This window comes from Amborella trichopoda, chromosome 2 (assembly GCF_054954075.1).
Source record: "Amborella trichopoda isolate Santa Cruz 75 chromosome 2, AtrichopodaSantaCruz75HAP2 v2.0, whole genome shotgun sequence".
NCBI lineage: Eukaryota > Viridiplantae > Streptophyta > Magnoliopsida > Amborellales > Amborellaceae > Amborella > Amborella trichopoda.
In genome coordinates this window covers 56,824,428-56,847,735 of record NC_142337.1, presented here as the reverse complement: position 1 = coordinate 56,847,735, position 23,308 = coordinate 56,824,428, and the positions used below count along the sequence as shown (strand labels likewise).

The following is a 23,308-nucleotide window of genomic DNA, read 5'->3' as shown; positions in this document are numbered from 1 at the left end:
TTTTCTCTCTTTCGAGCAAACCGTCAACTAGACTAGACCGGCCCATGGTCTAGGCGAGTTCCCGGAGCCAATTCATAAAAATTATAATTTTTTAAAAAAATTTCCAATATAATATTTGAAAATATATTTTTATAAGATATATACGGTTTTTATGATGATTTAAGAACTTCCATATTATATATTCTATTTTTAAAAAATATTTTAAGATATAAATCAAATTTTCAATAATCCATCTTTTATATAAATTTTTGACTTCTATAAACATCTCATAATTTGTATTACTTATTTTACTTTTACTGATTTCAAATAATTTTTAACAAATTTTTCATATTTTTTGACTTTTTGGTCCTTGTTCATGACTCAATCCACTGGAACTTGGACAAGTTACTTGCCATGGGCCAAGGCCAAAGCCCAAACCAAGTTTGAAGACATGTATTCAGCACGTTTACATAAGGTTAAACTACTCTTTGAAAGAACACTCTCACACCGCACCCCGTCATATTTATCATTCATAAGGTAATTGCTAAGAGCGTCGATTGAAAGATAATATTGTATAAAAAAAGAAAAGAAAGAAGAGGGTGGATTCGAATAGAGAACTAGAAACTTTCTAATACTCATCCAAGAATAATCAGAATCTGATCCAGTTTAGCTAAGACCCAAGGTCCCTGGTTCATGATGGATTAGGCGAATCTCTTGGATTATTCAGAGCTAGACGATCCGTTGCAGTGAATTCTGTAGTTTAAAGCAAATTTTCAAGTCTTGAGCAATTTTGTTTTTCTTCATAATTTTTTTCCTCCTTTTCATCACTTAAGCACACTTGCTTGACATCAGCAAGCCGACTCAGGAATTGTCATGCCCACTCGATTGGTATTGGGTAGAAGGTGATGAAGTAGAGCTCGCCAAATATCTGAGATCTTGATGGGCAATTGTTGAATTGTATATTGTAGAGAGCTATGGTTTTTCTAGAATGATTGGAAATAATTTTAAAATCATGTCTTATAGGGAGATCAAGAAGGATATTCTCCAATATCCCGCTTACTTTCTTGAAATATTTGAGAAGTAGCCCTCAATAACTGAGAACTATCCATTAGAAAGGAGGATTTTTTTTCTTTCATCTTGAGGTTGTCAATTTTGAAAATTGACTCTCCAAAAATGTATTACAAGATGCATTATTTGTAAAACTTAAAATCCATTTTTTTTTCACTTGTCTATGCATCTTGAGGTTGAGATTATCAGTTTGAGCATCAAAACAACCTACCTAGTGAAATTTTTAGGTGTGCCCTAATTTGATCGTCTAGAGCCTCGCACATAAAAACATTTTCCATGTGTAATTTCGAGCAATTATGAGATGAGGCTTTACATATTTTGACAGCGGTAAAACCCTTTCAGACCATTTTCCTTTACCTACTATGTTGGCTGTGACCTCTGTTTATTCCTCCATCGCTCACCATCATACATTTCGCTCTGGCTATTTTGTTCAATAGATGCATAAATGCTGGTCAAAATTCCTCAAATCCACACTTCATTCACACCCCCATGTCGTAAAACCTCTTATGGCTCCTGCTCTTTTTGACTGTGGCTTCACCCTATGCTACCCTGCCTTATTTCACTCTCTAAACCCGAATGTCCTCATTGCCCAGAAACTGCATATTTGCGCCAATTCATGGCATCTGAAGCAAGTCCATGGCCACATGATGACTTCTGGAATTCACGAAAACAACTGGCTCCTGGCCAAGGTCATTGCTTTCTTTGCATTGGATTCTGGCAACTATTTATGTCAGATTTTTTAGTAGATTTCTAGTCCTTCTACTTCTTCATGGAACTCCATGATCAGAGCTTCTACAATGGACTCTAATGGCAAAGAAGCCCTTCTCATTTTTTGGCAAATGAAACAAACCAATGTTGAACCAGACAATTTAACATTCCATGTTGTTGCCAAAGCCTTTGGCCTTCTCTGTAACCTACACAATGGGCTTCACTTTCATACCCATGTCTTAAAATCAAGGTTTTCTTCTGATGGTTTTTTCCAGACAGCTTTGGTCAACATGTATGTGAAATGTCATAATCTGCGTAGAGCTCGCCTACAGTTTGATAGAATGATTGAGAAAGAGATTGTTTCATGGAACTCCATAATTGGAGCTTATTCTAAACTCAATGATTTGACTGAATCTTTTATTCTATTTCAGCAACTACAACTAGATGCTTACTGTAAAGTGTAAACCCGATTCCATTACGATAGTGGGCCTATTACAGTCGTGCACAATGGATGGAAATTTACAGCCCGGAAAGTGAGTGCATTGTATGGGAATTAAGGCTGGCAGTGTTTTGCCTCTTCCTGCTATTAACACCTTTATATCCATTATGCTAGATGGAATGATATAGAGTCGGCTGACCTTCTCTTTAATGGAATCCCTGAAAATTTCCGTGATGTTGTCACATGGAATTCTATGATAAGTGGGTTTTGCAAGCTTGACATATTTTAGAAGCTTTAATGGTTTTTAGGCAAATGGGTATGGCTGGCATGTACCCAGATCTTAGCACCATGCTGAGCTCGTTGTGTATCAGTTCTGGTTTAGGATTGCTCCCACTAGGGAAATCCGTCCATGGATTTTGATTAAAATCCTCTTTGGATTTAAAGGTTTCAGCATGCAATGCCGTTATTGCTTTATACTCCCAAGTGTAGGGATATTGGGTCAGCTCGTTTCTTATTTGATAATCTTCCTAAAAGGACAGTAGTTTCTTGGGGAGCTATGATTTCAGGTTATGCGTAAAATAGGTTCTCAAGTGAGGCATTAGACTTGTTTCCAGCAATGGAATCCTTCAGCTAGAGGCCTGATGAGGTGGCTGTGGTTGCTGCACTCTCAGCCTGTGGAACTCAGGGGCTCTGGAGGTTGGTCGAGAGATAAACAAATACATAGATTCGTCGGGATTTGGCTCGAATAGTATAGTTTTTAATGCACTCTTAGACATCTATGCAAAGTATGGAGACAATGGTTGATGCTCGTCGGCTCTTTGAGAAGATCCCAAAAATAAATGTGATCTCTTGGACCACTTTGATTGCCAGTGATGCTAAGAATGGGGCTTGTGACAAGGCTCTTAAGAGTTTTCTCACATATGTTAAAATCAGATCTTAGGCCGAATCATATTACATTTCTTGCTGTTCTTTCGGCTTGCACCCATTCTGGCCGGCTTGAGGAGGCCTTGGAGCTCTTTGGCTCCATGGCTATGGAGCCTCAAATCGCACCCAAGTTGGAGCACTATGCTTACGTTGCCGATATTTTGGGGCGTAAGGGTTTGTTGAGGAAAGCCCTTGATTTAATTGAAAAGATGCCTATGGAACCTGATATTGGTATTTGGGGTGCCTTACTTGGAGCTTGTCAAGTCCATGGTGATATTGAATTGGGTGAGTATGTAGCTGAGAGGCTCTTTAAGTTTGATCCATCAGCTGCTGTTTTTTACGTGGTTTTCGCCAATATATTTGCAGCAGGTAGGCGGTGGGGGGATGTGGCCAAGGTAAGGGCCATGATGAAGAGCAGAGGCGCCAAGAAATTTGCAGGACAAAGCTTTGTTAAGTTGGCTGGTAAGGTCCATTCTTTCAGGTTCGAGGATCCGTGCCACCCTGAAGGGGCTCAGATTTATGAGGCAGTGAATAGTTTGACTTTGCAATTGAAGGATGCTGGGTTTGAGCAGGGGATGAATTGGGTTTTGTTGCATGAGATGGAGTAGGAGAAATTGGATGATATTCATCTAAGAGGAATTTCTACTATGTGAAGTTCTTTACCGTGCCATAGTCTTCGGAGAAAAAGAAAATTTTCTTCAGTGCAAGATCTGCACTTTATTACATGATTGTAGGCTAGGCAAAGTATACCATACAGGGTGATGGTTTATGAATTTTGGTATATGGAAGAGCATTCATTGTCAATTCTCGATGATAGTACAGTTAACCCCACCTTTCATCATTAATCCTTTTACCCTCAAGAATGGTATTTCTTACATCATAAATTATGTTTTATTTCTTTTGTTTGTATAAATATGTGGAGGGAATAACATAGACTCCTGTTTCTCACATTCATTCATGGCACATTGATTCAGCGGGTTTAAGGCTGCCTTTGGTATATTACAGAATGCCATTCCAGGATTAACACTCCCTTGACAATACCTTCATGAACATTCATTAATGCCCCTATTATTGTTGCTTTTGTTCTTGTTGTATGGTTTCCTAGATCTGAAGTATATTGTTCCTATGCTCGTTGATGCTATACACCAAAACTAATCCTTGAAAGTGTTTAGGAAAAAGCCCATAGACAGATGGTTATGCCTGATAGTTTGGACCCATACATCTGTTGACAATATGGTTTATGAAATATGTAATTACACTTGATTCAAAATAAAGGTGCATTTCATAGATTGAAGACTCGCAACCTTAAGGCTCGGAATTTAACTTTTTTTTTTTTTGGGATTTGTCACTTTTCTCCAACCCTTTTAGTTTTCTTCATGAATATATCTCTATACTTGCACATTGTTTTCGCAAGAAAAAAACTAAAAAAAATATATTAAGCAGTATTATATGACAATTCCACATGTTTAGGCATCCATTAAGTGTCATGGGTAATTTAAAAAGTTGATATGACTAGAATTTGTACATTCATATGTTATAAATTAAATAATAGATTTACTAGTTTATATAATATAATTTCTTATGTAATTTAACATTTTTTGACTTCCAAGGGTGCCCAGAGGTCAATACATGTCACGGTATGGACGCATGTCTACACATGGCACAAATTATAGGTTGGAATAATATTCTTAATGATCTTGTTATACAGAATTGTCCAGTTAAATACAAGCTTCATCTAGTAATTCTTTTACTATATTTGATTATTTGATACATGAAGGTCACAATCATCTCTAGTTGTAAGAGTAAAATCTAATAGCTTGGGCTATGTTCATAAAATATTTTTTGGGACTTCAAAGCTAATCAAAGGCACATCCCTAACCACTTGATTTCATGTCTAACGGCTAAAAGATGAATGTGACCTTGTAATAGAGGTAAATGATCTTATTGTATGCTTCCTCTTTCTTAAATGTGTAGCCCATCTCATCAATTTGAACCTCTAACGAATTAGGTTATGTGATTCTTGGAATTGCTTAGCAGGGAGTCCTATTTAAAAGACTTACTCTCCAAGCTCAACAAACTTTCTTTAACAAATTTTAGGGAGCTGGTAAATATTTGTGCCAATAATTGGGGAAGAAAGGATAGAGTTAGTAGTGTATGGGGACCAAGCTGAACCCAGCTTGCACATATTCAAGCTTGGATTGTATGGGTGGAGGACCACTTCGAGCTCAGCATGGGTACTCCACTTTCTGCATGTCTCATAACAAGTTTTGTCCAGCCATGAACAAGCCACACACAAGTCGCGACTATATGCTTTAAGTATTTCCCAGTTTTATAGATCTATATTCTAATTATAAATCAGGAATTTCCTTCATAAACTCATGTCATGTTGTAAACATATTAGGAGCTTCGACACTATATTCGGGCCTTGGAACCTATTGAAAATATCACTAGTATATCGACTTCCTCTTTGGAAATCTCAGTTATTTCCTTTTCATGAATATGGCCTCCATAAATCTAGACGGGTTAGATGTACATTGAGTTGATTTTCTTTGGGTGCATGGCAGAGGTTCTAAAGTATTTAAGGCATACCTATTTGATTTTCTCTCATTTTCTCTCATTTGATTTTCCAGATTTTTTATTTTTTTTACAAAATCTGATTGTCAATTTCCTCTCCATCTTCCTGCTTGGTACGCTCAATTTTCTAGGAGTCTCTCTCTCTCTCTCTCTAATTTCTTAGGTCTTCTCTTTCTGGTTTAAGTTACTTGATTGTGACCATGATTGTCGATGCAATACATGTGAAATTTCGAGATTCTGTGCCATTTTGGGGTTTGGGACGGTATTTGATGGTTATATTTTCTGTGAAATTTGTCATTTTACTTTGTGATTGTTGGATGTAAGATGTTTGATGATGAATATTTATGTAAATAAAGTCATAAATATTTTCCAATGATCTTAGTCCATGCCTCCATGATCATAATTATTTGTGTAATTGCTCTGAAATTCCAATGCTTTGTTCATCTCCTGCCTACAATCAACTATGAAAGAATAAGGAGATACAAGTTTCTTAAAATCAAATAGGAGTCTACAGCTGCATCAACAAAAAATCATCGAGCATGTCCCTTTTTTCCTCATAAAATCTACCCCCAATATAATAGGTGAAAATAATCTTTCTCTTATTTCTGTTTTTGTCTCTGACAAAAATGGAATAAATATGTTTGAAAGCAATGATATGGGGCTCACCTGAGTCTGACATTGTGGGAATCGCCCGTGTCCAATCGGACTTGGGCAATTAACTCTGCTTCGCCGCTGTATTATCCCCTAGTCGTGTGTACAACTTGGGGTAATCAACAAAAATTCATCGAGCATGTGCGTTTCTTTCTCATAAAATTTATCCCCCAAAATAATAGGTGAAAATAATATTTCTCTTTTTTCTTTGACAAAAAATGGGATAAATGTGATTGTAAGCATTCCTTTGGGGCTCACCTGAGTCCAACATTGCAAGTATCACCCGAGTCCACTCAGACTCAGGCGAATAACTCGGCCTCTCTGCCAAGTTATCCCTAGTCGTGTGTACAACTCGGGGTACATAAAAAAATTCAAAAAATTCTAAAAAGTTATAAAAATGTGGGATTGTTGTATAATTTTTTTATATAATATGGATGTTTTTGGGGAAGATTGGTGAATTTTTTTTGGCCTAATCCCTATTTTTATATTTTCTTTTTTTGTGGATTCTTTTGAAAATATCCCCAACTACAAACCTATTTATTTAAATCCACTGTTTATGTTATTTTTTAAGCATATTTGGAGTTTTTAAGGGTTGTCTTTGGTTTTATATAACTTTCAGCAGCTTTTTTTTATATTTTCAGATTTTTTTTTTTTTAAAAAAAAGGTAAAACTGCAACACATTGATTGCAGGTAAAACTGCAACACATATATAATTTGAGGCTTGGGTTCTATTTCTTGGCTATCTTGAGAAAATGCAAGTGAACAATAGAAACAAGTAGAATTAATAAAAAAAATAGGCTTCGAAAAAGAAAATATCACGAGAAAGATGCGCCAAGAATGTAAAGAAGCATAGAAAATCACAGAAAAGGGTTAAATAGTAAAATTGGTTAAGGCCTGGACTTTATCAGAAAAAGTAAAGCCGCACCTCAAATCAGTTTTGCCTAAGATTTGATCTATTTAATATCCTACGATTATTTTCGGATCTAGTCTCAAATGACCTATGATTCCTTTGATCAATTTTCAAATTGCAGTCAATCCACACATCAAAAAGAGTTTTGAAATTTATGAAATTGCACCAAAGTTAAAATATTAGTTCGCCTTTTAGGTCTATTTTGATGAATTTCCCTATTTTTTATTATTCACTTTTTCATTTCCTAAAAATCTAGCTATTTTGATATTAAATGAATAATTTAAAGTTTTAATTGATATTTTTTGAAAAAACAACTTGACCATGTGTTATCATGATCGGATTGGCTACTGATTAGGTGAGGGATCAGGTCTAATCAATACCGGTCTGACCATCGATTAAATAGCTTTGACTGGATTTTGAAAATACAAAGTAAAAATATGAACAATAGTTTAAAAGTATATAATATCAATCCTCTTATGATCGGACTGGCCACCAAACTGATGAACGAGCTTGTTAAGTAAAAAATGGTACGACCCTTGGTTGAACTGGTTTTTTAATAGATTTTAAAATTACTGAAAAAAATGCAAATAATAGTTTAAAAGTACGTAATATATTAGAAAAAAGTTGCTAGTCGATCGAACCTAACGAAAACAGTAGGTCGGACCAACAAAAATCGGTCAAATACAAGTTTTAACTAGTTTTTTACTAAACTCAGTTTTTACTTTGGATCAGATTAGCCAAGTCATAAGTAGGTGGTCAGACTAGTTGGACTACAGGTTTAGTTCAGTCTTGATAACTATATTTGATATATTAGGAAAAAAAGAAAAAAAGAAAAGTTGAGCACTATATTTGGCTGGCGAAGCCGCTTGAGATCGACTAGGTGGACAAACCAGAGCCTGTCAAATACTTACTTATAAACCAATTTTCAACCAAATCAATTTTTTATTTTGGATCAGACCGGCAAAAGCATTTTCGATCAGCCCACTTGTCTGGTACGGTCTTTATAACTATGGCAACAATTGTTCAATTGCTACTTGGACTTGTTTGGACTGCACTGGACTCCTCGCTTGTTTGCCCATCTATCCGGCTTGATAACACTGCCCTAGACCGCTACCATTTGGACCCGCTTCCAAACCCAAATGGCAACTCTAATCTCTCTCTCTCTCTACATATATATATCATTTGGCGTTGTTGGGCATACAACCACACCTCTTGTAGAGCCTGACCAATACCAATTGGCATGCACTAGGCTTTACCTCTAACAGATTGCAATATAGCATACTACTCGGATATCAACTAATTCTACATGCAGTCACACCTGCAGAGAGCGTGAGAGTGCTATTATGAAAAAGAAAGCCAATTAATACTATTAATTGCATGTAGAAACTAGAAACAGAATCTTAATCAGTGGAACATCTCCCCTTGTTCGCAAATACGCTCTTTCTACCCAAAGTGGACTGAGAAAAAATGGGGTATCCCCACTGCGAACTCAAGACAACTGTAGGATATATACCATCCATTTCCATTCTCTTTACCATTGCAGAGTATGTATCAGCAAGTTTCTTTGTCAAAAGAAAGGGGTAAACTCTGCGCCACTTGATCCGCCTCGGGGATAGATGCAAACCAAGTATTTTCGTTTTGAATTTCAGCCATTTTCTCCTTTCCTGTGTCTCTCTTTCTCCATATTTCTTGAGCCTTTTGTAGTTTCCTCCTCTCGGACCTCTGTTTCTGATGAAGTCTTGAAAGCCCATATAGGGACAACTTCAGGTTTTACTTTTGGGAATGATTTGAGGAATTGAACAGAGAAGGGGTTGTCTTTGTTTTGGGGATTCTGAGATGGGCGGATAGAAAAAGCAAGCTGGGTTTGAGGGCTCTATGTATAGAGGTTGAGAGAAGAGTTCAGTGAAATCATATGAACAAGGAAAATGATGTGTGTTGTATGGGAGGTGGTTCAAAGCATTTGTTATGAATGCAAAAGACAAACAGCGCCCTGTGTTCTGATTCCTTATACACATGGCTAACCTCATTCTTTAACTGTTTTAGATATTCTCTCTCTCTTAAAAATATGGATTCTCTATAAGTGGACTAACCCTAAACAGTAGCATTTAGATATCCCCTCTTCTCTCTCCTTAATCATTTGTTGAATTTAGAGTTTTAGAGATCATCTCTCTTTAAAACATCAATCTGAAGCCATGTAAGATCCTTCAATTATTCTCTCTTCTTCTCTCTCCTTTGAAAAGAGGTTTGATATGATAGGAACATGTAGACATGTGCAATGATCATGGATATTAGAAATTTAGAATCAATGATCAGTGTAAGAGGAATGTGGATTTGGATTTATTAAGTGGCTTTAGCCAAAATTATTTAGAATCCTTCCCCCTGGGTATGAGTCCAACCTAGGCAAGGACACACAGTCTTGTCTCTTCCCTAAAGGAAACAAGTCTCCCTTCTCAATTCTAGGTTTTGGAAAGTGAATCACGTGGAAGTTATGTTGCTTCTTAAAAAATGGTACAAAGCAGGTTTGCTTACTTCCCCAATTACCTGTAAATGCCTCTCAGAGATCAATGCTCCAAATAGAGAGGTTTATTTCCCTCGATAATTTTGAATGTGGAAGATTTCTTTTATGCTAACCTTTTTTTGTTTATTTTGTCTTTATCGTCATAACCATTTACTTATGTAGGTTTGGCTCGGATCACAAGTGTGATTTTTTTTTTTTTTTTTCTTTTTGGCAAGATCAGCAAAGAGGGCTTCTCTTATAGGCATGGTTCTCAAGCCGTCATCTTGTGGTACCCACCACCTTGACCACCTATATCATGAGCGCCCATTCCTACACAAATATGGATCTTATTCTTGTTTGAAATTGCCAAACTACGTCTGCTAGAATATATGAATGAGTTGCACGATGTGATAAAAACAAGAATCGATGAATCCAACTTCAAGAGACTAACATATGAAAAGGAAAATATATTTTAGTGGCAAGGAACTCCAACAGACTTGCAATTGTTTTCGGTGTTATCAAGATTGGACTGACCACCGAACCAATGAGCAGTCTAGTTTCGTCAAAATTGACATGATTTTAAAAATATTAATAAAATTACAATAATAATTTACAATATGTAATATATTAGAAAAGAGAAAAAGAGAGATACCCACTTTATTTGGATGTTGAAACCTGTCAGTCAAACTGGACAAAACCAGTCAAAAAGTTATTTAAAATGATTTTTTTATCAAACCCGACGTATTCTCTAGACCCGACTTGACAAGGCACCATTTAGTAGTCGGACCGTAGTTTCGATCTGGTCTTAATAACTTCTATTTTTTGCTTTCCTTTTGATTAAATTAAATAGCTTTTACAATCTTCATATCTCAAGGTCATACAAATGTTAGATATCAACTATACACTTTCACTAGAATGCTCATCTTATGCACTCCAGCCTATAAGAGGCAATAACTAGCTCTAACAAGCAAAATTTAAGGAATACTTGATTCCTTGTATAAACCAAATTAAGAAACTAATTACAAATTGATGTTTTGATGCCTTAGGATATCAACTAAGACAACTCTGGGGAGCCACAAACACGAATGAAGCTCAGGCTAGGTATCACGATGATGTGATGGATGCATTTTTTTGTGTGTGGGAAGGGTGGTATGGATGGCGGCGGTTGCATCACATTCATCAACAAAAAAAAAGAAAAAAAAGGGGAAAAAAAAAAGAGGCTGGCTACCTTCTCAGTGCATTATTGATGGAAATTTATGTTAGTCATGGTACTGTAATTGATATTCTACGTTTTAAGGATTTCAGACACAAACAATTGTTTAATGCGTGCTGGACCGTATATTACTACAATATGCGGTCCAGACTCCAGAGGTATAAAACATCCATTTTAAAGATGCATGCAAATAGGTGGTCCATCTAAAAGCAATTGTAACTAACGGTCCAAATATTTTCTTAATATAATTATTATTTTAAGTTTTCCATTTTTTTTTTTCCCCCCATATTCATGATCTCCATATTAAAGATTATATATACTCTAAAAATTAGGATCAAATTACATTTAAAATATATATTTATTGCCAAGCCTGCACTTCTACAATACGCAGGCTGGCCACATGCCAACCGCGTCCTTCAGACATTGAAAAAGATGTTATGAATTTTACCATGATTTGGCCTGCAAGTTTGCGACAATTTTTTACAAATAATCCCACGCATTGGACGATTATAGCAGAGATTGACCTTTTTGGAAACACGTTTTGACAGAACCAAATCCAATGTTTATTTTGATATAACCTGAAAGATATTTGCTTGTTGTAGGGATTTGTACACTGTACAACAGTGTTATATGGACACCAACATAAGCGTCCGCGTCTGTGAATGTCACAAGTGCCCAGTATGTCAGCCTAAAAGGGCAGTACCACTAGACATGCCCTAATATTTGTTATAAAATAAAATATTGTATTTTGAAAATATAATATTAACATCCATTTTATAATACTACTCAAAATAAGCAACATTACCTGACACATATGGTCAGGCAGGTATTTAGGTTGTCTTCAAGAGTCAATACATGTCGACACTCAACACTTGCCTTAGTACGGAGTGTTGGTACTTTACATGAACGCCATGGTCCCAAGATTTGTCTGTTGCCATTCTAGATCGTTACAGTAGTGCCATGAGCCCAGGATTCGACTCTTACAATCCCAGCCCCAGTATTAGTACCTGATATTTAGTGGATAAGAGATGTAGAAAATATATATTAGAAATAGCATGTTCAATTGCAGATGCTTTGAAGTCCATCACGAAAATTGTATGCACTTTTTAAGTAGATAAGTATACTTACCAATGCCTTAAATGATCTCACATAACTTATTAACAGATATAGATGCAAGGAGAAGCATTGCAGTCCAGTAATTTGCACATTGAAGTTCAGATATTAACAGTATTTCGGGCTGGAATAATCACTTGCAACCGAGGACTCACCCTTCTAGGTCTTGTGCAAACTTCTCCAAAGTTACAATGATGCCCAACCTTCACACGTAACACATAGTGCCTGCTGACTGCACAGAGCTCCTCTTCTGCATGCACCAAAAGAATACACAGAAATGGGTGTCCTATTTCTTTTACTTGATTCTCTTCTTTAGTAATGACCTTATACCTCTACTTTGTTTTACTCTTTTTGTTTTTGTTTACTCATATCTTTGAAACTACAAAACAGAGTGAATACTTAGAAAGGAAAAGTATACAACGAGATCATTTAGTTTTAATACAAGGAGGTCACAACATCATCTGTAGAATTTCAAATTTAGTTGTGAATGTGTACTTAACTTGACTTAAAAGTTCAAAAATAATTTCTTAGACACACCCAAAGCCATCTAATTTGGCAACTGATATGATAGCTAGCTGTAATCGTAAACTCAATGTAAAATAAATGATATCATATTATACAATCCCTTATTAAAAAGCCATAGACCTCCGACTTGAATTGCTTTCTAGTACATAGACCCTCAACCATCAGAATCATCGACTGGAATCTTTGACATTTCTGACGTGCCCTCAGACAACAGCGGTGAGCCAATGGTGATACCAGGGTGGTACTGTCTCACCACAAGCACCGATGCCCCACCCGTGAACTCTTGTGATACCAAAAAGCTCCCAACTAAGCCCAATTCTGTACAATCTGCACTGCTCATCTCAAACCCAGGCGCCTCTGCCCTCCGCCCCACAAGCAACAAGTTGCAACGAGCCACATTTCTTATCGCAGCCACCGTCTCTTCCCTGCTTCTTACCTCCAATTCCTCGTACCTAATTGACTGATTTGTTTTGGCCATGGCATGAAAATCAGCGAGGAACTTTTCATCATCTTCATGACTCCCAGTCTCCATGTCTATCCCAACTCCATCTGGTTGATTGGTTTGAGGCACAGGCTGGAAGCGGAGGACAATCAAGGAGACACCAGGGTGCTCTGCCATGCGGGTCGCATATGAGAGGGCCTCACGATCGTCTTGGCCGCCAAAGAAAAGCATGGCAATTGAGGAGGCAAAGTTGCTGGCGGGGATACGGGCAGGGCCCCCAAGGCCCCTGTCCACAAAGATGGCAACTGAGCAGCGTGCATTTCCGAGGACATGCAAGTTCACCTGTCGAAAGCCAGGGCGAGTCACCTCAAAGTTTCCATCAATGCGGGCTTGCTTGTGAAAGGGGAGGAGGATAAGGGCAGCACGCTTGTGCTCGGCAGAGGAGCATATGTCTTCATGCATGGTAGTGAGGGAGGAAATTGCAGTCATAGGGCGGACAGAAACGGAGCTGAGACTCTGATATGCATCGAAGGCAACAACAAAGTGGTCAGAGTTGGGATGCGATTTGTTCCAGAAGGGGAGGCCATTGTGGCGGACCTTGTTGGCCATGACGATCGCGGAGGGCCGCTCAGAGAGCTCCATGAGGTGCATGGCATAGACACAGAGGGACCGGCGGCGAGTGCCACGAGAGGCCTCGATGAGGTGGATGAGAGCTGGGATAGACCTAGCATTGTGGAGGCAGGCAAGGATGCAGAGCTCACTATCAGGATTCTTGCGCTGGATGGTGCGGTGCTTGTAAGGGGTAGCCTTGCGGGCAGGTTTGTAGACTGCAGTGACCAAGGGGGTGGTAATAAAGGTGGTGAAGAGGGCCATCAGGATCATGATGGCAAATGTCTGGTCATTTAAGACCTGCACAAATCACAAATAAAAACATAGTGAATTTCATGTTACTTGTTTGTCATGGTGAAGGAACAGCCCATTGCCTGATCCTGGTGTCAGATAGTGAGGGAGAGGAGAGAAAGGAAGCCTCACCTTCCTGTCCTTGCCGATGTTAAGAACGATGAGCTCCACAAGCCCCTTTGTGTTCATAAGGAAGCCAAGCGCCCAGGCCTCCCTGCAAGGCATCTTAAACGCCAATGACACCCCAACCGTTCCCAAGACCTTCCCAACACATGCTGTCACAATCACCAGCCCAAGCATCCCCCAGGACTGAGCCCCTTGTATTGTAGCCACATCTGTCTTCAATCCACTTGACACAAAATACAGTGGCAAGAACAGCCCTGAAACCAAGTCCTCGATCTTCTCAATAAGCGACCCGGCAAAGGCTCCTTCCTTGGGCATCACCAGCCCCATCACAAACCCCCCAAACAACACATGTATCCCAATTGAATCTGTTGCAAACCCAGCTGCTAGTACCACTGCCAGCACCACGCACACGTAGCCCTCGTGCACAGGCCCATTGTCATCTGACCGCCGAGCCATCCATGCTAGCACAGGCCTCACTGCCAGCACCGCAAATATCACAAAAGTCACTCCTGAAAGCAGCACCCACAATGACACAAGTGGGCTTCGGCCAGTGCCTGAGAGTGCCACTGCCAAAGCCAGTAATATCCATGCAGCCACATCATTGACAGCAGCAGCTGACATAGCAATGCGACCGATGTCTGTGGTGAGTAGCTTGAGCTCGGCAAGGATACGAGCAAGGACAGGGAAAGCAGTGATAGAAAGGGCGACGCCCATGAACACGAGGAAGGAAGCAGTCCCTACACCCTTGGCAACGGTGGACTTGAGGACAAAGGAGGTGCCTACGCCCAGCAAAAAGGGGAGAGTGATGCCGGCAAGGGCGATGCCAAGGGCCTTGCGACCAGTGCGGCGAATGGAATTGACATCTAGTTCCAACCCAATCAAGAAGAGGAAGAATAGGAGGCCCATGTTGGCAACACTGTCAAGCAGTGTCATGCTCCGAGGAGGGAAGACCCTGCGAAGGTAGTCCTTGTTGTGGCCCAGTGCTGAGGGGCCCAGTAAAATCCCACCCTTGTTAATACAAATATGGCAAGAAAAATCAGATTATGGCAGAATGCTCATTTTCATGGAAACAAAGGGCGTTAAGTACAAAGAGAGATAAATGATGCATGTAATGGGGTTTTGGGCTAAAAATTATATGGATTATACTTTGTCTAACCTAATCAGGATTATTCAGTACCATTGTTTATTTTTCTTGAGAAGAAATTTGGCCCTTTTTTTATTTTTTTATTTTCCCTTGCTTCTAGGTGGGAAAGGCAGGATTTGCCCCTCAATCAATTCACGGTAGGAATCGAGCTGGAAAACTCGGCTCGCAATCCCCAAGAGCTAACCAATCCATTCCGGGCTCTTTTTTCCTCCTTTCCATTTCTGTTTTTTTCTGTCACCTGCTCTATCCCCGCAAGCCCCCAGCCATCTCTCTCCCTGCCCCACAGCCATCTCTCTCTTCCCCTAATGTCTCTGACCTCTCTCTCTTCGATCTCTGTCATCTCTCTCTCACTCTGCCTCCAGCCAACTATCTCTCTTTGATATCTCAGACCTCTCTCTTGGATCTTTGTCCTCTTCTTTCTCTCTCTCTCAGAGAAGGGATAAATGACAGCCATATCTCTCTCTCCTAGAGAAGGGACCCCTTTAAGAGAAAGAGAGAGAGCGTGTGTCCACTGATGTCAAGTTGTTAGGTCATGAAGAAGATATTTGAACTGCCCCACCTACCTCTCTTTCTCCAATCATTCTCCAATCATAATTCCATTAGTGGTGAGATAGCCTGTTGGTCGGCCACGAAATCAACAGAGCGAAAGGGAGGGAGAGAGAAAGAGGGTGGGAGAAAGACGGTATTTGGTAATCTATGTTTTCCAACCGTTAGGGTTATGTTTTTTAAAAATTTATTTGAACAAGGGTTTTTACAATTGAAATGAACTTCCTTCAGTGTACTGTAGGTATCAAAATAATAAAATATGCGTTCCAAGATATTGACATCCTCAAAAAATATATGCTTTCCAAGATATGAATTCAGTAAAACCAGAATCCTAGAACACCCAAACGAGAAACTCGATTAAAAATATTTTTGAAGAGAATTAGGGTTCATGTGCAAAACAATGGACAAAATAGATAGCAATTACATTAACTTTGCGGTTTTCTATAACTAATCAAAGAACAAAGCTAGAGGTACCTGATAATAACAGAGCTTATAACAAAACAGAAACAGAAAACAAACAGCATATAACATAAAGATCAACTTTGGAAACAAAAGCTATAAATTTGATCAAAAAATTGAAGTTGGGATTCAAGATATTGATCCAAAACTATTACTGAAAGATTGATCTTATAAAATTCTTATGATAAAAAAAAATATTTATCTCAAGTATGGTCTGGTGACACATAATAACAATAAGAACAGCTCCTTAACCGTCCCTTGTCAAGTTGAGGAGTGCGTTCCTCCTCTTAAAGTGGGTTCCACTTCGGGGGACAATCCTCAACTTAACTTTCTTTTTTGAAAGCATCGGACAATTGCAAAGCTACTAGTAATGGTTGAAGAAAAACCAGTACATGCTTGAATTTTGAACCAAACAGGTGCTAGAGCATATTGTAACAAACTCGATCATGTTTCAAACATTCTAGGAAAAATTGGGTTTTTTAACCGGTAACCGCCTGGTTAGATCGAAACTGGCCATCCGTTCAACCGGTTTTGGTATCTAGCCGGTTTTTTTTCAAAAAAAAAATATATAAAAAAATTTAAAAAAATAAGGAATTTTATTTGTACTATAAAAAAAACAAGATACTATTGGAATTTTTCAAAAAAAAAAGGGAAAATATAAAAATAAGTATTAATGGCAAAAAAAATTCCTTATTTTCTGTAATATATTTTTACATTTTTCATTAATATTTATCTTTACATATTTCCCATTTTTTGAAAAATTTTAAAAATACCAGGTCAGAAAAGTCGGATCTTTAAAATTTATTTTTTTCATTAATTTTCAACTTTGGATATGGTTTGTTTAGGATATGGTTTGTTTAATCATTCTTTAAATATACTTTTTATATTTTATTAAATTGATTTTTATTTTTTTTTATTATTTTTTAATATCTTTTTTACCGCCTGCCCATGTGCGGTTAACCTGGTTTACTGCTTTGGTCGATTACGAGCCCATGTCCGATTAACACGGTTTGATTTTTCTTCACTGGTTTCAAACCAAACAGGTGCAAGAGTATACTGTAGCAAACTCGATGGCGTTTACATTAAGAGAGGAATTTTTCTAAATGGCGATCCTATCCCTCCTATGTAGATGAGGACCTCATCCCATTATGGCCTCTTCATTTTTTGTACTAATCGACATAAGGTTTAAGAACATTTTAGTAATTTAACAAAAGATGGATACACTTTTTGGGTCCACAAATATTTTCCCCCTTCCCGCTGACCAAATAAAGTCTGAAGCGCCCACTCATCTGTCTCAATTTCGTATCGCTGAAGGCTACTTCGATCGCCATTTTTTAGGGCTATGATTTCTCTTTCTGTAATCACTGATGGAATCAAAAGAACTGTAAAACTAACAAAGAACAGAAGAAGTGAGAAGAAAAGAAAGAGAAAGAGGGTCCTTACGATGATCTCTGCAATGACTCGAGGCTGACGCAGAGGCCTCAGGAGGAAAGCAAGCAATCTGGTCACGATCAAAACGAGGCAGATCTGAAGCATCAATAAGGGCAAAGCAAAGTCCAGAGGGTTATCTCCCTGCCATGCCCCATTCGACACCGCCTTCATCGGAGACGGGCACGTCGCGTTTCCCATCTTTCTCTCTCTCTGCTCTTCTCTTTCTCTACTGATGCTGTTCAACCCATAGGCTTGAAGGCTTGCAGCATATTCATCACAAAACTGAGAGAGTGAGTGAGTGATCTCTATCAGTCTCTCTTCTCGCTCTCAAGTACTATCTCTACTGAGCAAACAAGACTCGATCTCTCTCTCTCTTTCTGCTGAGCAAACAAGACTCGATCTCTCTCTCTCTTTCTGCTGAGCAAACAAGACTCGATCTCTCTCTCTCTCTCTACTGAGCAAACAAGACTTGATTTCTCGCTCTTCTATTTTTATCACACACACGGCAAATATAGATCCCAATCCGTAAGCATGTTCCGGTATTTATTTATATAGTAACCTTAAAGAAAGCAGCCACACGAGAGGGCCAAATGGACGGTTGTGATCTCAAGAATCGGTTACTATCATCCATTTGTTCGAACCGGTAGCCTCTTATTCAAAGATGCTCTCGTGTCCCTTTTGGTGAACTCAAGATTTAACAAGATCAGAACCGTCGATTGTGGCTCCATTGAGTATTTTCAAGATGTTGAAAATGCCAATGTTATCTAATCATACATGCCAATATCGTTTAATGTATTTAATTGTACATGCTAACATCATTTAATGTATTTAATCATATATTAATGAAAATAAGCCGTGGTTTGAGACGACTGTCCGATTCCACGACTTCCGAGCGACGAAATAATCTGGAGCGTCCATTACGATAAAGACAACGGTAGATGCAAGCATCACAAGTGGCATACATGTAGAAAGAGTCTTTATTGCGTCTATAACGATACGGATCTTAATTGAATCTCAATCAATTAATTGGGGTTTATAATATGTAGACCATATTGTACGAATGCTCATAGTAGCGAAATAGTAGAGGCAATTTTTAAATTCAAATCTCTTTTTTTTCTTTTTTTGTTTTTGAAGAGAACACATAATTTTATTAAAATCTCTTATTATTATTATCTTTTAAAGGGAAAAGTTTATATTGAACCGAGGCTCTAAACAATAAAATTTGAACCTACCTCAAAAATTTTACTAGAAAAGGTTGTTTTGATGCATAAATATCTTCAAATTTATCATACTGACATCAAGATGCATGGACATGAAAAAAAATATATTTCAAGTTTTAGAAATAGCGCATTTTATAACGTATTATTGGACCTCTAATTTTCAAGATTTTCAAGCTTTCATTGATCGACACTATTTTTTAAGTTTTAAGTTTTATAAATAAATATAAAAATATATTTTAAGGCACAAAGATTTCCCTTATTAATACCACATTTCTGGATACTATTTGAAGGTAGGCTCTAATTTGATTGTTTAGAATGTAGGCTCTACACAAACTGAACCCTTTTTTAAAAGGTACGATTTCTGTATGGTTGGACTTTAAATAATCCAATTAAGACACCTCCAAAGTTTATCATAACATATAATTTTGGTATACAATTTTCTTAGAATTATTTGAAAATCTATTTTTATCCCTAATTATAAAATTTTAAACTCCAAAAATGGTTAAAATCAAGTAGATCTATAAACATATGAAAATATTGAAAATAAACAGTCTAGATAATGTGTTGCAAGATACACTAATTATGTGATCTAAAATAATTTTTTTTTTTTAATATTCATACATTTGGATGTCGAGATGATTAATCATAAGTTTTTTCAACATTCAAATAACTTTTTTTTGATGGATTTTTTAGACGCACCTGTAATTCTACTTTTTAGGTTGCAACCTTATGTACGCTTTTTCTTTTTTAAAATGTTTTTCTTTTCATGCGGCCCATCTTGACGGCGATGGGTGTGAAAGGCACTAAGAAAGGAGGATTTTTTTTTGTCGTTTAAGAAAAGAATGACAAAAAAAAGTCGTGGTCATGCATCCCTCTTATGATTGACTCATCTCGAAAAAGAGTGCAGTTTGCATATGGACGCATCAGTAGGTTAGATGTAGAGGTAAGGTGGATCTTCAAAATTTATAATGTTATATAAATTTGATGTAAAATATTTTTAAAATTATCTTAAAATTTATTTTTATATTTAATTATAAATTTTAAAATTTTAAAAATGATTAAAATTAAGTAGATCTATAAATATATAAAAATCTTGAAAATAGATGGTGTAGATAATATATTGTAAAATATATTATTTATGAGATTTAAAATCTTTTTATTTTTCATAGTCATACATTCTGATGTCGAGATAGTCAATCAAAAAGTTTTTCCATATTAAAACTACTTTTTTGGATAGATTTTTTAGGAGCATCCATAATTCTACGTTATAAGGTAGCGTCCTTATATAAACTTTATTCCTTGAAAAAACATACTATAGGAACGGATGGAAACAATGGAAATAGTACGAGTAAGTCCATTAGTTGTCATAAAAAAAATGAATGGTAAGCTTCATAAAACAAAAAAAAATGATGGTGATATTTGTTTAGGGCACCCTTCTTGTAAGTAAGGCCCTTTCAAAATTTACTTGGACACGTTGTTCTCGTGTTTTTTTATCACTAATTATAAATTTTAAAATTTTAAAATTAGTATAAAATGAGCCGATTTATAAATACTTGAAAATTGACCGTCCAAATGACTTGTTACAAAATTGATTGTTTTCCTCTAAGTGACTAATTTAATTTGGTTATTTAATTGAGGTTTGTTTAGAGTGGAACCAATTTTTATTTTGAATTTTTTTTTTTTTTTTGGGTATTTATGTTGTTTGGGTGTATAGAGATTTAGAGGCAAGTCATTTGCTTGTTTTATTTGAAATAGGATAATCTAAGTTATTTTTAAAAAAAAAACAATTATGTATATGAGGAAAGAAGGGATGTCCAGCCTACAAGGCTATTTTGGAGAGTTTTGTGGAAAAAAAAAAAAAAAACCTTAAAAAAAGGGCCTCTTGAAATCTTTGAAGGCTATCGAGAAAGTCGTTTCCCTATTTAAATATTTTCTTTCCGTTATTGGTTTTGTTTTACTCCTTTTGTTCCCTTCATTTCCTTATTCTTCATCCTTCGTTTTCTTTTTCCCTCTTGTTTTTTTCTCTCTTTTATATGGATCCTTTCCTATTTTCTTTCCTATCTTTTTGTTTTTTTTTCCCTTACTTTTACTTCTTCCCCATTTTTTCCCTAATTTTGCATTTTAAAAAATCAAAACCATAAATTTTCCGACCATTTAATTTCCAAAACCTATATATAGTTGTGGGAACCATCTAGAACCAATTAAAATTATTCTACATACAAATCTTGGAAATAGTATACCTTGTAATGGATTATCTAGATGGTTAATTTTCATGATTTTCAAATGTTCATAGTTCTGCTCGATTTACAGTATTTTAAAATTTTTAAATATAATAATAAGATGTAAAAATAAAATTGTAAGTCACAACAAAGATTTTTTATACTGAAACAACATATTTCAACATCATTTGAAGGCACACATTACTTTGATTGTTTAAAGCCTTAGCCTTATACAAACCACACCCTGGAATTATTAGTTACTCCTTAAACGTATTAAGAATTGAACTCCGACATGAAAGGTTAATAATTGACATTAGCAATATTACATTTCAAATCTAATTCCTTCTACTAAACTACCCAAAAGAAAAATCATTTTGCCCATTTGTTCATCACCGTTCCAACGTTGGGGTTTACGGGGTCGGAGGAGGTGGGCGACACTATAATGTTAAGGGCTCATTTGGATAGCTTGTAGATAATACCCAGGTTATGCAAATCCCTTGTTTGGGTCATCTATTTGAGTAACTTGGGTTTACACTATTTAGGACACATTTTGTAGGTATGAAACATTTTCAAGACAAGTAGTTTCATGTGTAAATTAGGTTACATATATTTGGTATGCAACTATATATATAAAAAAATTTCCCATTATAAAAAATTTTACCAAAACTTTAGAGAGAGACACTATACCAAATTTTAGAGAGAGAAATTGCCTAAAAAAATTTAGAGAGAGAAACTATCTCAACATTTTTAAAGAGAAAATTGTCAAACTTTAAATTTGATATAGCTTCTCTTCAAATATTTTGCGATTGTTGATCTCTCTAAAAATTTGAAATTTTAGATAGTTGAAATTTTCTCTCTCTAAATTTTTTGAGATAGATACTACTTAAAAAAAATTTCAGGTTGTTTCTCTTTTTAAAATTCAATATAGTTTCTTTCACTAAACTTTAAGATACTTTCCCTCTTTAAAACCTAAAATTTGAGAAAGTTTCTCTAAATTTTTTGAGATAGTTTTTCTCTCTAATATTTTTTATGTAATTTCTCTATATAAAACTTGATATAGCTTCAGTCTCTAAAGTTTTAGGATACTTTCTCTCTAAATCTTGAAATTTGATATAATTTCTCTCTCTAAATTTTTTGAGATAGTTCTCTCTCTAAAAAGTTTCATGTTGTTTCTTTCTCTAAATTTTGATGTAGTTTCTCTCTCTAAAACTTAAAATTTGATGTAGTTCTCTCTAAAATTTTAAGATAGTTACTCTCTAAAGAAAATAGGTAGTTTCTCTCTCTAAAATTTTAAGATACTCTATCTCTTTAAAGCCTAAAATTTGAGATAATTTCCCTTTAAATTTTTTGAGGTAGTTTCTTTTTTAAAAAATTTAGGTATTTTTCCTCTCTAAAATTTTAAGATACTTTTCTCTCCAGAACTTGAAATTTGAGATAGTTTCTTTCTCAAAGTTTATTTCTCTAAGATTTTTGAGAGAGTTTCTCTCCCTAAAATTTTTTAGATTCTCCCTCTAAAATTTGATTTAGTTTATATCTTTAAAATTTTGAGATACTTTATCTTTCTAAAACATGAAATTTTGAGATAGTATCTCTCACTAAAAAATTTCATATATTTCTCTCTCTAAAATATTTTAAGTAGTTTATCCCTCTAAAATTTGATATAGTTTCACTCCTTAAATTTTTACAACACTTTCTCGCTAAAGCATTGTGTAGATCTTTTGACATAATTTAATTGCATTTAATGAAGTGGGCAGATCTAGAAGGCAGTTCTGGTGTGACTAAGTAGTATCCACTCTTTCATGCTTACACAAAACAATGTTTTGGATACTCAATTGTTTTTGTTGGTTTTGTATACCCCTTCATTCTTTGTTAAAGAAAACATAGTTAATGTATTGAAAAAGTTGCCAAACATGTTTTTATGAAACCATGTTTTGTATACCCTAGGATCCAAACGACCCCTAAGGAATAAATTAAACGGTGCTACTTCATCTCTAGCACCGTCAAATCAAATATTTCGAGAGTGATTACCCCTTGGCTCACACTTGATAGGTTTATTATGTTATTTTACCTTATTAATAAGGGAAAAGTTTATATATAGTCGAGTCTCTAAACAATCAAATTCGAGCTTACCTCAAAATTTTCATTAGAAGAGGTTGTTTTGATACCCAAATATCCTCAAATTGATCTTATCGACATCAAGATGCATTGACATGAGAAAAA

The 23,308-nt window shown here is 36.3% G+C and overlaps 1 protein-coding gene and 1 pseudogene across 2 annotated transcripts; one reads left to right on the top strand and one right to left on the bottom strand.

Moving 5' to 3' along the window:
- Positions 1 to 1,045: 1,045 nt before the first annotated feature.
- On the top strand, positions 1,046 to 4,153 carry LOC105420437 (pentatricopeptide repeat-containing protein At4g19191, mitochondrial pseudogene; annotated as a pseudogene). Its single transcript, XR_016049748.1, has one exon. The product of XR_016049748.1 is annotated as a pentatricopeptide repeat-containing protein At4g19191, mitochondrial pseudogene (transcript).
- Positions 4,154 to 12,552: 8,399 nt separating this feature from the next.
- On the bottom strand, positions 12,553 to 18,354 carry LOC18431347 (cation/H(+) antiporter 19). The gene is made up of 3 exons (XM_006841472.4): positions 17,662 to 18,354; positions 14,076 to 15,077; positions 12,553 to 13,952 (listed from the first exon to the last, which is right to left on the bottom strand). The coding sequence occupies exons 1-3, from the start codon at positions 17,845 to 17,847 to the stop codon at positions 12,756 to 12,758; spliced, it is 2,385 nt and encodes a 794-aa protein (XP_006841535.3). The 5' UTR covers positions 17,848 to 18,354; the 3' UTR covers positions 12,553 to 12,755.
- Between the last annotated feature and the right edge of the window lie 4,954 nt (positions 18,355 to 23,308).